This window comes from Camponotus floridanus, unplaced genomic scaffold (genome assembly GCF_003227725.1).
Source record: "Camponotus floridanus strain SB8 unplaced genomic scaffold, Cflo_v7.5 scaffold74, whole genome shotgun sequence".
NCBI lineage: Eukaryota > Metazoa > Arthropoda > Insecta > Hymenoptera > Formicidae > Camponotus > Camponotus floridanus.
The window spans coordinates 3,082-16,806 of NW_020229843.1; the positions used below are offsets into that span (position 1 = coordinate 3,082).

Genomic DNA, 13,725 nt, shown 5'->3' on the forward strand with positions numbered 1-13,725 from the left:
CATATATATATATTGTATCTCGTACGTGATAGCTAAATAATATAAAATGGGGATCATGAGTTTTAAAAAAATTAAAAAACCGCGTTATCGCCAAAGTTTCGATGTAAGTTAACGATTAAATTATAAGATTATAAATTGCGACTTAAAATTCGCAAGAAAACGCGACGAATAAATAAATTAATGATATTCGGAATATTCGATTGCAATACATATAATTTTTATAATAACTGAAGAATACCCTCAATAGACACGCGCGCGAGATAATTACTATAACTGTAATTACTATACACAAGACTAAAATACATTTCGCGCATAATTAAAGACTATTAAAGAAAATATTCAAAAACGCGAAAAAATAGAAGAACTTCGATATAAACCGACGATTAAATTATAAGATAAATTGCTATTTAAAATTCGAAAAAACGCGATGAATAAATAAATCGATAATATTTGGAATATTTAATTTCGATATGATAATATATAATTTTTCTAATATAATAATTAATATCCGGTTAATATTCGACAAAAAGGAGAACGATCTTAAAGATGGAGAATAATTAACATCTTGTTTTTATATCAGATTTCGCAAGAACGATCTGCGAAGAAAAGTTAAATGACCCATTAAACGTCAGGGATTCCACTGTAGGAGAGAACGAATCCTGGATCTTCCAGACTACTCCCGATAACAATGATTTCAGTAATAAATCAACGACAATTACCCTCATTGTCATTTAATTCACGATTAAAATTTACGTCAGAAAATATGTTCTATCATTATTAAAAAATATATCTCTTTATTGAAAACCAAATGGATATAATGATTTTTATGTAAATATGATTACGAACAATTATATTTATAAATAATGAAATACATGCATCATTGGAACTTGTGTTAAATGTGCGAATACGTATAATAATTTTGGGGTACCAACTGTTCGCGCGCGCGAGACGAATCAAACCCCATAACAGCAAGATTTAAAAAATTTCAATTCGAATAATTTGTAAGATAAAATAAATCAAATAATTTCAAATAGTTAAATCTATGTACTACTTTTTTATTATTTTTAGTAGCATTTAAATTAATTTGCCGATATCTTACTGTTATCAAGGTACCCATTCGATTTGTCTCATAATTTTTGTGTACTCGCACATTTTATGTTACATTCATATATATAATTTCGTACGTAACATATGTAATATTAAGAAAAATTATAAAAATTTTTTGGATATGTTAATTTGTGCATGTATTTTATTATACATACATATATAGATATATATAAATTAATGTTCTCTAAAATGGTGGGCTGTCCAACATCTGCAAATAGTTTCTTAAAAGAAACTAAAAATTAATTAATATCCCCAGTACCTAGAAATAATTTCTCAAACAAGACAAGTTATATTAATTAATAAAATATATTCGTTCGTAATCATTTTTATCAAAAAAGTCAATAAAATCTAATTGCAATTTGAAATTACTTGAAAAATAAAAATTTATATACAATAATTATATCCATATGTAATCTACTATTAAGATTTTTTAGTATTAAGACAATAATATGAATAGTAATAATGATAGCACATTTTTCAATGAAGAAAATATGTATTTTTTTCTTTTCTAAATGCATTATTTAAATTAATCCGGATTTAAAGAGGCGTATGGCGTTCGTCGTTGACGTTACTCCGAAATCATTGCTTTCAGGAATTGCCAGGAAAACCTGGGATTAATTACAATCCTACAATGAAAATTCCTAATTTTCAACAGGACATCGAACTAGACGTCGCAAATGGATCTTACAAGAATCGATAATAAATAATTCTCCATGATGAAAATCGTTTCAACTCTTCACCGGTACGAGTCACGCAATTTTTACTAATGGTCACCTCACGAGATGAACAGCGATAAGACTCCTTTATTAAAACGGCAATCTCGTTTAATAAACGCGCGAAGAACGCGGGAAGAACAGTTTTTTTGCATTCTTAATTTATTAATATATTTTACGAATATTATCTGGTACACGAATAGTTCTGACATGAAATTTGTAAATGTATAAATCTGATTAAAAGGAAATTATTAAATTCAAAATTAATTCGCGATTCTATAATATCGAAGACGATTGTTAAATTTTGTTAAATTAATATTTAATCGTTAACTTAACATCGAATCTTCACACTTTTATATTCGACTTTTTTATTCGATATTTTTTTTATATTTAATTAGTAATATTTAGCAATATTACAGGGAGGTACAGTTATAAGATTTTTTAATTAAAACGGCAATCTCATCTAAGAGATTTATATACAAAATGCGAAAAAACCGCGGAAAAAATATGATATTTTCGTAATCGTAATTTATTAATTTACTTTACATTTAGTTCTGATATAGAATTCGTAAATAGATAAAATGAATATATATCATTAAATTTATAATAAATGAAATGCGATTCTATAAAATAGAAGGTGTTCATTAAATTTTACTTAATCATTAATTTAACATCAAATTTTTGCATTTTATATTTTGCTCTTATATTTGATATTTTTTTATATTTAATATAAAAAAATTAGCAACATTTGTAAAATTTATAATCTAATATTTATAAAATTGAAATATATAAAATTATATAAATTTAAAATTTATATATAAAATTTCCCGAATTTATTAATGACTCTTTGATATAAAAACACAAGCAACACAGTTAATTTTATGAATATTTTAAAAATATATACTATAGAAAAAAATATGTTTAATGAATTTCTGTTATATTATCATTATACGTATACTTTCGATAATTTTTCGTATAATTTACATAAGAATGCATTTCATATAATTTATAATCATAAATACAATTTAATATAATATAAATTACAGTCATAATTGTATTTCATATTCAATTATAATATCAATATTAAATCATAATTAAAATTAAAACAATTATAACTGCAGCTACAACTGCAGCTACAACTGAGCTTTTAGTTATAAATTTGTTACAATTATTATAGTTACAAATTTATGATACTATCAATATCAAATAAATATATTCGATTTATTTAAATGTTTAAAAACATGAATAATTTGATATTAACAGCATTAACACTTGGATTTAATATTATGTAACTTTTATACATACATACATACATACATATATATATATATATATATATATATATATATATATAATATATATTTTTAATTGATGAATAAAAAATTAAAAATAATTTATATTTTTAAAAATGAAATATAATATGTTAAATTATTTTTTAAATATTTAAAATTAGGCAATTTATTTAATTTTTTTGAAAATAATTTTGATAATTTAAATTTCATATTTAAAATATTTTTAAAAATAAATTTAATTTAATTGTTTTATATAATTTTAATTTATCCCTAGAATTATTGGAATAATTGGAAGAATGTTTGTAATATTGAAAGAAATAATGACCTCAACAATCTTATGAACCCTAACAACCGTATCAATCCTATGATATCAACAAACCCTATGAACAATCCCTAACAACCCTACTTCTTGATTAACTTATTAAAACGAAACTTATTCGAGATTTAAGGAGTCTCTCTCTAATATATTTTAATCATTGCCCTAATTACATTCCCTAATCGCGTGCCCTAACCGCGTACCTTAATCGCGTACCCTAGCTGCGTGCTCTTCAGGCCAGTTAAACCTACCTTTTGTCCTGGCCATTATCTCGCTCGATCTCTAATCAGAGATCGAAAAAGGAGATAAACACTCCTTCTTTTGCCGGCTGATTACCAGCAAATGAGCGTAAATATTTCACGCTCATCGTAACAATTGTAAAATCGAACGATTGTTCGTTATATATTTGAATATAACTTTATTTTAACTAAAATAAAGCCAAATTACTATAAATTTTTATATATTATATTAGACTGCTAACACGACCATATCTCATGATAAAACAAGGATAACCGTTTATAACTGGGCAGAATTTATGTCGGGTATCACAGAATTTAACATAATTTCAACTGTTAACAGTTTAGTATAATATATAGAGAATTCTTATAATATAAAAGTCTCTGTGCAGATTATCAATCAAAATTGATTGATATTATAATAATATATATAATTAGTAAATATTTATAGTAATATATAATTTATAATAAAATATAAAATTAAAGTGTGTATAACATTTATCATATTACAATTTATTTAATTAATGAATCATTTGGCTTTATCTTAAGTTAAAGTAAAGTTTAAAAATAATATCTAGAAACAAATTTTACGATGGATGAGCTACGATGAATAAGAAATTAGAAGATGAGTACTCATTATAAGAATAAAGTAGCATTAAAAATTAATAAAATTGATAAAAATATTAATGTGTGTTCTTTATTTAATAAATTAGACAAAATCTTTATAAAAATAATCTTTTCTTGATTTTCTTTTTTTAATTAATATTTAAATATATTTTTGCAATAAATGCAAAGCATTTCGAAAGAATTTATAAAATATTTATTTAATTCAATCTATCTTAACTCATCCATTTTAAAGCAACGGATTTACCTACAATCTACAATCTACAATCTACATCTACATCTACATCTACAATCTCTACGAATCCGTTACTTTAAAGTAAAAAGTTTTTGTTCACTCACCGGCACTGATGCGCAACAGCGGAGTTGTTATCGAAGCTCGTTGTCTGTAACATACAAATATAAAATTCATTTATAACAATACTCAAAATCGATATTTCAAAAAAATATTATTATGCGGAATTTCATATCCGGTGTAAAATAATAAGCAGTTGTAAACATGTATGGAAAAATTTTAAATTCTGAATAAATTCTGAAACCATCTTTTAAATACATATATAGAAACTTTTATATAACTTTTATAAAAATCTTTCTAATTTTTCTTTAATTCATTTAAATAATAAAACCGTATTATTGTGTGTACGATTTTTAACAGTAGATATATAAATAATAAATATTCACCATCAGGTTGTTCCGCTGGTGCAGGATGCCTCTCCTAGGCCTGCTCCTCCTCTCAGATCATCAGGATTGTTGCATCATCAGGGTTCTCGCATCGATCTATAACAAACAAAAGAAGATTCTAATGTAGTAGCGTTCAAAATAATTAATATTTCAAAAATTATTGTATACATTGAATTTTGTATTCGATGCATATAATAATAGTAGATTAATACAATAATTCTATAAATTTTAAAGAACATTACTAATAATTCTCTTATAACTTTATAAAAGCTTACACCTTTACAAGATTATAGCTTTCATTTAAAAATCTTTTTCTAATTCTCTCTTATTTAAATATAAATAAAAATATCAAATTAATTGTTGCGATTAATTGTTTAATTTAAATTATACTAAATATATTTAATATTTAATATATAATTACAAATAAATAAATTGCTTACCAGAAGGTTGCTCTGCCGGAGCCCGATGCCTCTCCTAGGCCTCCTCCTCCTCTCAGTTTTAGACGCGCGATACTTAACGACACTCCCGCACTCACGAGCGATATTTTTATATCGCTATTTTCGTTATTTTACGCGCGATACTGAACGGCACTCCCGCACTATTTCGATGCGATTAAAAATTATATAAAAATAAAGTCCAAAAGTTCCGCGAAAACGCGACGACGCGAAAATATCACAACGCGAAAACGCGATATTGAAGCGCTTGCCGTCCGCGGCACGTTGACGGCACCGACGACGCGAAAGGGTACTTAGCTTCCTATTCAGGCACCTTAAGATTTAACATAAATTGAAAAATTTAAAATAAACCTCAAGGCACCATCCAAGTACTAAGCCCTCCCACCGCGACAAGGTGTACCCCATGGGAGGGTTATATTATATATAATTTTATATATAATATAATATATAATTAATTTTGTATTATACTATATAAATATTATAACTTATAAAAATATTAATTATTTACATCTTATTGATCCATCCATTTCCAAGACCTTCTTTTTTTCTTTTTTTTTACTCTGTCCTCGTGGCACTTCAATTCTGGTTGCAGTCATTTGAATTTCACGTTGCACTTACACTCATTCATGAAAAGTTCCTCGTTGCACTCGCAATTGTAGTTAGAGAAAGAATTTGATAATATAATGGAACGTCTCACATCAGTACCTCACTGCTCGAGAGTCATTGACCGAATGATCGTAAGTCAGAAACATTACAACTCACAGTACTGTTTATATCGTCAAAGTTATGTGAAGAAGGAATTTGATAATATGTGAAACATCTCTCTCGTCACTACTCAACTACTGTGCGAATGATAATAAAGCCGTGTCACATATTAACAACAGCGCGATACTGTTTATCAAGATCGAACACGGTGTTATTGATCATTCTCTCGTTGCCGAAATATTTTCTGTAATATAAAATATTTGCGCGACGAATATTAAATTATAGAGGTATTTTAATTTATTGATTAAGATTAATTGATTATTTATTAAATTACTGGTCATGAAGTCTTTCGTTATGCTAATTATTTGTATTTATAATTCGATTGTTTTATTTCGTGTTCTCTCATAATCCAAATTATATTTTGATTGTCAAATAGAACGATAAAGTAACACGAATAAAATATATTTTTGACTCTAAGTATTAAAGTAATAATTATTGTCCGTAAAAATTGAATCGATCGAAGTTATTATTTAATATTTTGGATTTCTATCATTTTAATCGATCCTCGATTAAATTGTATATTGTTTAATTAACAAGGATTGAGAAAATTTAAAGCAGTAATCGAAATATTATTTAATTCTAATATTATTAAGGAAATATTTTTATAATAAGCATCAATGTGAACGAAAGATCATAACATATTTAATTCTCTTACTCCCTTTTATGTATTTCCTTTCAGTTTTTATTCGCGGTAATGAATGTTTGCGATTCGATAAAAATTTATTGTTAGGAGCAGTTTCATGTTTAGCAAAAGTTAATTAATTTTTAATTATTAATATTTATAGTACATTAAATTTCGATACTAATCGTAATCATATTTAGTAAAAAAATTATAATACGAAGCGTTTCGCACGACTACTTTATTACTTGAGAGTCACCGTGCAAATGATGACAAAATCATAACATAGCGCGCTACTGCTTATATTTTATATTGCCAAAGTCGAACACTGTGGTATCGATAACACGTTGCCGAAATATTTTATATATTATAAAATATACACTAACGCGGAATATTAAATTATAGAAGTATTTTAATTTATTGATTAAAATTGATTATTTATTAAACAATTTATCACGGAACCTTACGTTATACTAATTATTTGGATCTGTAATTTGATTGTTTTATTTCGTGTTCTCTCATAATCCAAATTATATTTTGATTGTCAAATAGAACGATAAAGTAACACGAATAAAATATATTTTTGACTCTAAGTATTAAAGTAATAATTATTGTCCGTAAAAATCGAATCGATCGAAGTTATTATTTAATATTTTGGATTTCTATCATTTTAATCGATCCTCGATTAAATTGTATATTGTTTAATTAACAAGGATTGAGAAAATTTAAAGCAGTAATCGAAATATTATTTAATTCTAATATTATTAAGGAAATATTTTTATAATAAGCATCAATGTGATCGAAAGATCATAACATATTTAATTCTCTTACTCCCTTTTATGTATTTCCTTTCAGTTTTTATTCGCGGTAATGAATGTTTGCGATTCGATAAAAATTTATTGTTACGATAGTTTCATGTTTAGCAAAAGTTAATTAATTTTTAATTAATATTTATAGTACATTAAATTTCGATTCTAATCGTAATCATATTTAGTAAAAAAATTATAATACGAAGCGTTTCGCACCACTACTTTATTACTTGAGAGTCACCGTGCGAATGATGACAAAGTCATAACATAGCGCGCTACTGTTTACATTTTATATTGTCAAAATTGAACACCGTGTTATCGATAACACGTTGCCGAAATATTTTATATATTATAAAATATACATTAACGCGGAATATTAAATTATAGAAGTATTTTAATTTATTGATTAAAATTGATTATTTATTAAACAATTTATCACGGAACCTTACGTTATACTGTTATACTAATTATTTGCATCTACAATTCGATTGTTTTACTTCGTATTCTTTCATAATCCAAATTATATTTTGATTGTAGAATGATAAAGTAACATGGATGAAATATATTTGACTCTAAGTATTAAAATAATAATTATCGTCCATAAAGATCAAAACGATCGAAGTGATTATTTAATATTTTGGATTCCTATCATTTAATCGATTCTCGATTAAATTGTATACATCGAAAAATATGCACTCCGAGATCTATCATCGCGACGTAATTTTATGTATTATTTAACATATATGAAATTAAGTATTAATCATATGAAATTATTTCTCAATGTACTTTTCAAATCAATCGCGTTTAGAAAAGGAATTTGACGAAGTTTCTCGCATTACTGTTTTGTTCGAATTCATTGCGCGATTATTTATTAAACAATTAATTCATTAATTCATTTTATTAAAAATAATATATAAATATAATAAATAATTTTTATAAATTACTTACCTCTATGTATGTGTGTTCTCCATATGTTGTCCAATGTTTTTTCAAACTTCTTTTTTTCTCTCTTATACATTCTTCGTTATTTTTTTGTAGCACTTAGACTCATACACGATTAATTACTATAAATACGTGGGACATTTTACATGACCGATCGCGAAATAATCACAGTAATACTTTATAAATTCTAAAAATATTAATACTTGTATTACTATATAAAATATTTCCAAAATCGTGATTTTTCTTATTAATGATCTTGATGTTTCCGAAACAATATAATAAATAATAATTTTTTACAACAAAAATCTTCTACGATCATATATATACCGATATAATAATAATTTTCTTCTCTGTTGTTATCAATTATGCTTATTATTTCTTACTTTGACGTTATATTTCCTGAGAGAACGTTAGCATACAGCGGATTTTTCAAAATATATAAGTACCCATTACTGTTATCAGTATCGTTGATAACAAAATCTATTCTAGATAAATTTTATTAAATATCAATTATAAAATTTTTCGCTAAATTACATTTAGTTAGATTTTGGTAAACGTTTTGTGAAATTTGTTTTTAACAGCATTGTCTAATTAAAATCATGCATAATATTTACGCAAATATAGATTAAATTTAATTAAGATAGAGTAGCAAATACAATTATTGTTATATTTTTGACTCGGATGGAGACAATAAAATCATTTCTTCAGCATTAGATTCGGAATCCTTTTGTCGCAAAGATGAATATGAGAAATCTTCATGATCCAATTTTTTCATTTCCATTGCTTTGTTTATAACAATATTAATTGAATCTTCAGGTTCTTTATCAGATAATGCGTCGTCTAAAAGATGAATGTAATAGATTTAGTTACAATTTGTTTACGATTTATTTTCTTTTTCTTTAGGTAGATTATTATAGTTTAAATATTATATCTCATCCATGTATGCAGTATAATTAGAGTAATTATTACGCCAGTTAACATTCTCTCTAATTACTACATAACTCACACGTACCTTGAAGAATATCTACGATGCTGTCTTCATTTTTTATCAGACGAATATATTTATTGTCGGCAAGAATGTTTAAAGTCTCCATGACATCGGAATTAAGATGCAACAACCAAAATCGATTTCTTTCAAGATTCAATCGTTTCGATAGCGTTTCGATACCCTGTCATAAATATTATATATTTTGAGTGAGAGTCAATACATTCATGAATCGTTAAGAAATTATTTATCGATTTCATTCATAAACGATAGCCGATACCTTGATTGAAGTGTAATCAAGACTAGTGAATCTTTCGCAATTTAGAATCAATGAAACATCATCTTGTTCGTTTCTGGCTGTACTCATTATTTTATCGCAGAAAAAATTTACTGCGGGATAATAGAGACATATATCGGGCTTCAACATTACATATCTATTTCCTAAATGAGTCTGTAAAAATAGATGAATATCAATTATAATAATTATTTAACAGAATATATTATATGTGTGAGTTTATTGTATTTTACATCGACACATTGCATGTACGCGAAACATCATAAGTTCCTCGCAATTTTTACCTTACACTTGATGACTTCAAGCGTCGGTCTCGCAGTCGGTCGAATGAAGAAGATTAGACTGAAAAAGATACCGAGAAGCAGCCCAATCTCGACACTGATAAAAACAGAGATTAAGAAGGTGCCTACCGCCGCGATAGCATCCGTTTCTAGAAAAAAAAGAAAAAAAAATTAGATAAGTGTATATTTCCTCTTCATTTAGATCAATTTGTCTACACGGAGATATTGCAATACTGACTGTGTCCCTTCCAGAGCAATTTAAAAATCTTCACATCGATCATGAACACTACAGCGGTTATCAGCACCGCTGATAGCGTTGCGCGAGGAATGTAACTAAAGTACGGTGTTAAAAAACTCAGAGCCAATAATGTCATGGTTGCTGCGAAGGAAAGAAATGTCTTATTTTTTATATTTTTAATATCCTCCGTTCTTAAACGTATTAAATGATTGACATTATATTACCGGAATATAAGCCGGCCATAGGGGTTTGTATGCCGCTGGCGCTACCGACTGCGCTTCGTGTGAATGCACCGGTGGTAGGCATCGATGATACGAAACTGCCGAATATGTTACAGAGACCAAGTGTCAGCATCTCCTGCGTCGCATTAACGGCGGCACCCATCGCTATATTTTTATATTGTCAATATTTATAAAATCAATTAAACATGGATAAATTAAATCTGAAGACATTCAGCAATTATCTCATTAAAAATTCATTTTTATACGAAATTTTACGAGAAAAAGATTTCTGTGATGTATCTAATATTACAGTCCGACAATTTTTTCTCCTTTTCTATCTCATTATTTCACATGATGTATTTTAGTAATTATTGTAAAATGTATTTATTTATTAATGTATTTATTATTGTAAAATGTAAATTGTGAGAAATATTTTATAACAGGTATTGCAAATTTTTAAACTTTGATTTTATGCAATTGAAAGAGAAGGAGAAAGGGGTAAAGAGAATGGGAAAGAAACATAAAAAAATATAGATAATATGCTTGATTTGAAATTGAGAAATAGTCGATACCAAAAGCTTTGGCTATCGCCACGTTCGCTAAGATTGATATAAGGGGAAGTATCACTATTCCGGATCCGTAATGAGCGCACATGTCCAGAAATGTGTAAGTTTGATTTCCAACTTGCACTGAGAAAGGCGGTAACGATACTGTAGGAAGACCAGATTTTATTTGTCCTGTAAGATAAAAGTATTAAGATGCGGCAAAACTTTTTTATGGATAAATAAGGGATAAGAATAAAAGCGGCAAATAATGTAATTGATATATCGAGTAAATTGGAGACTAATAATATCAATTTATCGATTTTAATAATTTTACTATGACTATTAAATATGACAGATATTTTAATTCATGGTAGTTATTAATTTTATCGCTAAAAAGTCATGAGCTGTTACATTTACTCGATGAATCGATTATCGACAATGAGATTATAAATAAAATATATAAGTAAATCGAAACCTGAAAGCCTAAACGGAGCGGATCCTGTTGCTTCGCATCGATAAGCTATTGTTGTCGTTATAAATACGATGAGAGCATTTCGACTAATAGACAAGTACCAAAATATCTTCTTTACCGTTGCATTTTTGACAGGGTTTTTCTTGTCTCTCGCACAAGAACAATCGATGTCTTTCAATTTCTAAAAATGGAATTATGAATCTAAGATTGCTATAAATTATCCGCTTATAATTCCGAAACTCACTCTGAAGATCAGAAGAAATATGATGCTACAGATTCCAAGTGTGATGTCGCCTAGTTGAGTCTTAGTAATATTTTTAAATAATTTGTACAAATTGTCTGCAATATTAACTGATTTATATTTTAATCCAAAAAGCCCTTGAAGCTGAGAGATAATTATAATGGCCGACGTTGCCGAAATAAAACCAGATGTAACGGGAACTGATATGAAATCTACCATACATCCTACAGTAAAAATTACATCAATAACTATTATATAACTATTATGGTAGACTAATGCATTTATTGTTTACAATGAAATAAAAAAAACTATAATAAAAAAACTATAATGAAGCAAAAAATATGTGAAAATAAAAATAAAAATTTCTGTATGTGTAATTTAGTGATCAGCGATTAGTTAATTACAATAGATAATTTCGTGATACCAGCCTAAATTAAATATGCCCATCAAAAATTCCACGCATCCAGCCAGAAAACACAAGAGTACCATGAAATCAATCGGCATGTCCCGCGTATATTGTAATGTCACAAGAGCCATCAAAGACGATGGACCAATTGAGACTTCTTTAATGGTCCCAAAGAAGATATATAAGAAACCGCCCACGAAACAAGAATATAAGCCATACTGAAAATATTATTTATCATGTGGTATTCTTATAACACAAGAATTGTAATAGTAACACACAAGAATTGTAATAGTGTTGCACTCTAATAAAAATATTTAAAACATTTTAAAATAATTTTAGCTTTTAAAAAGCAATAACAATTCGAAAGAAAGATCCCCATTTATGATCTCAAAAATTTTAAATAAAAAAAATGTATTCTTATTATAAAAATGTTTTCTTATTTATCTATATTTTCAATTCGTAATTTATGTAAATATTAATAAGCGAAGGCAAATAATATAATTGATATATTAAATAAATTGGAATGTTATTAATTTATCGATTTTAATCATTTTATAATTATTAAATATACGGAATATTCCAATTAGAATAGCTATTATTTTATTATTAATACGAATCAAACGAGCAGGAAAAACAAAGTCAACAAGTTACAAAATACCTGTGCAGTTAGACCGGCTAATGCCGCGTAGGCTATACTCTGGGGTATCATGGTCAAACCCAGAGTAATACCAGCTATGAAATCTGACACAGCTTCCATTCGAGTGTATCGGGGTAGCCAGCCGAGCACCGGTACATATTTAGCAATTATACTGAAGGATGACTTTCGTTCCGGCATTGGTAACGAACATTCTTCGTTGGAAATCTTTGTAGATACAGACATCGCGTTGAACGAAATAAAATATTAAGAAATCAGTCGATTATTTCACTATTTTATGATCGAAGCGGGCTTTAATATCGAATCTGATAAATTCACTTATTGTGTAATACTGGCAGCGCTCTTGCATTCTGTTGCTTCAAATCTTATCACGACACATCTTTCTTAAATCTCAATATAAACGGTATAGAAATCTCAGTTTTATATTGTGCAGAGTTGACAGTTTGATAAGACCGCGTACGACGAGCACTAAAGACCTTGATGTAAGACTAACAACAACTGACTAATACCTTGATGTAAGACTAACAACAAATGACAACTTAATGTCGCACATTCTAGCTTTTTAATTCTCTTACGATTGTCTTATTAGATAAGACAAGCATAATCTAATTTTGGCAAATGCTCTGAAATTTCTGTGTGTTTTCTAGGATCGAAACAAAGAAAATCACTGTCATTGATAAAATTTTATTGTATCTTCTCCACAAAAAATCGTTGCGTAAAGACTAAAAGTATAATTCATGGAATATAACGCGTGTATAACTGTCATGATACAAGAATACGTGCTATTCCACGTGTTATTCGATACAGCTAGTTTGGAGATTTTGTTGGGT

At 27.5% G+C, this 13,725-nt stretch overlaps 1 protein-coding gene across 1 annotated transcript; it reads right to left on the bottom strand.

Moving 5' to 3' along the window:
* Window positions 1-9,083: 9,083 nt before the first annotated feature.
* Window positions 9,084-13,362, bottom strand: LOC105253756 (sodium-independent sulfate anion transporter). Its single transcript, XM_011262007.3, has 11 exons — window positions 12,899-13,362; window positions 12,263-12,458; window positions 11,838-12,058; window positions 11,597-11,774; window positions 11,149-11,313; window positions 10,580-10,741; window positions 10,356-10,496; window positions 10,121-10,266; window positions 9,822-9,992; window positions 9,569-9,725; window positions 9,084-9,396 (listed from the first exon to the last, which is right to left on the bottom strand). The coding sequence occupies exons 1-11, from the start codon at window positions 13,118-13,120 to the stop codon at window positions 9,221-9,223; spliced, it is 1,935 nt and encodes a 644-aa protein (XP_011260309.1). The 5' UTR covers window positions 13,121-13,362; the 3' UTR covers window positions 9,084-9,220.
* Window positions 13,363-13,725: the final 363 nt, after the last annotated feature.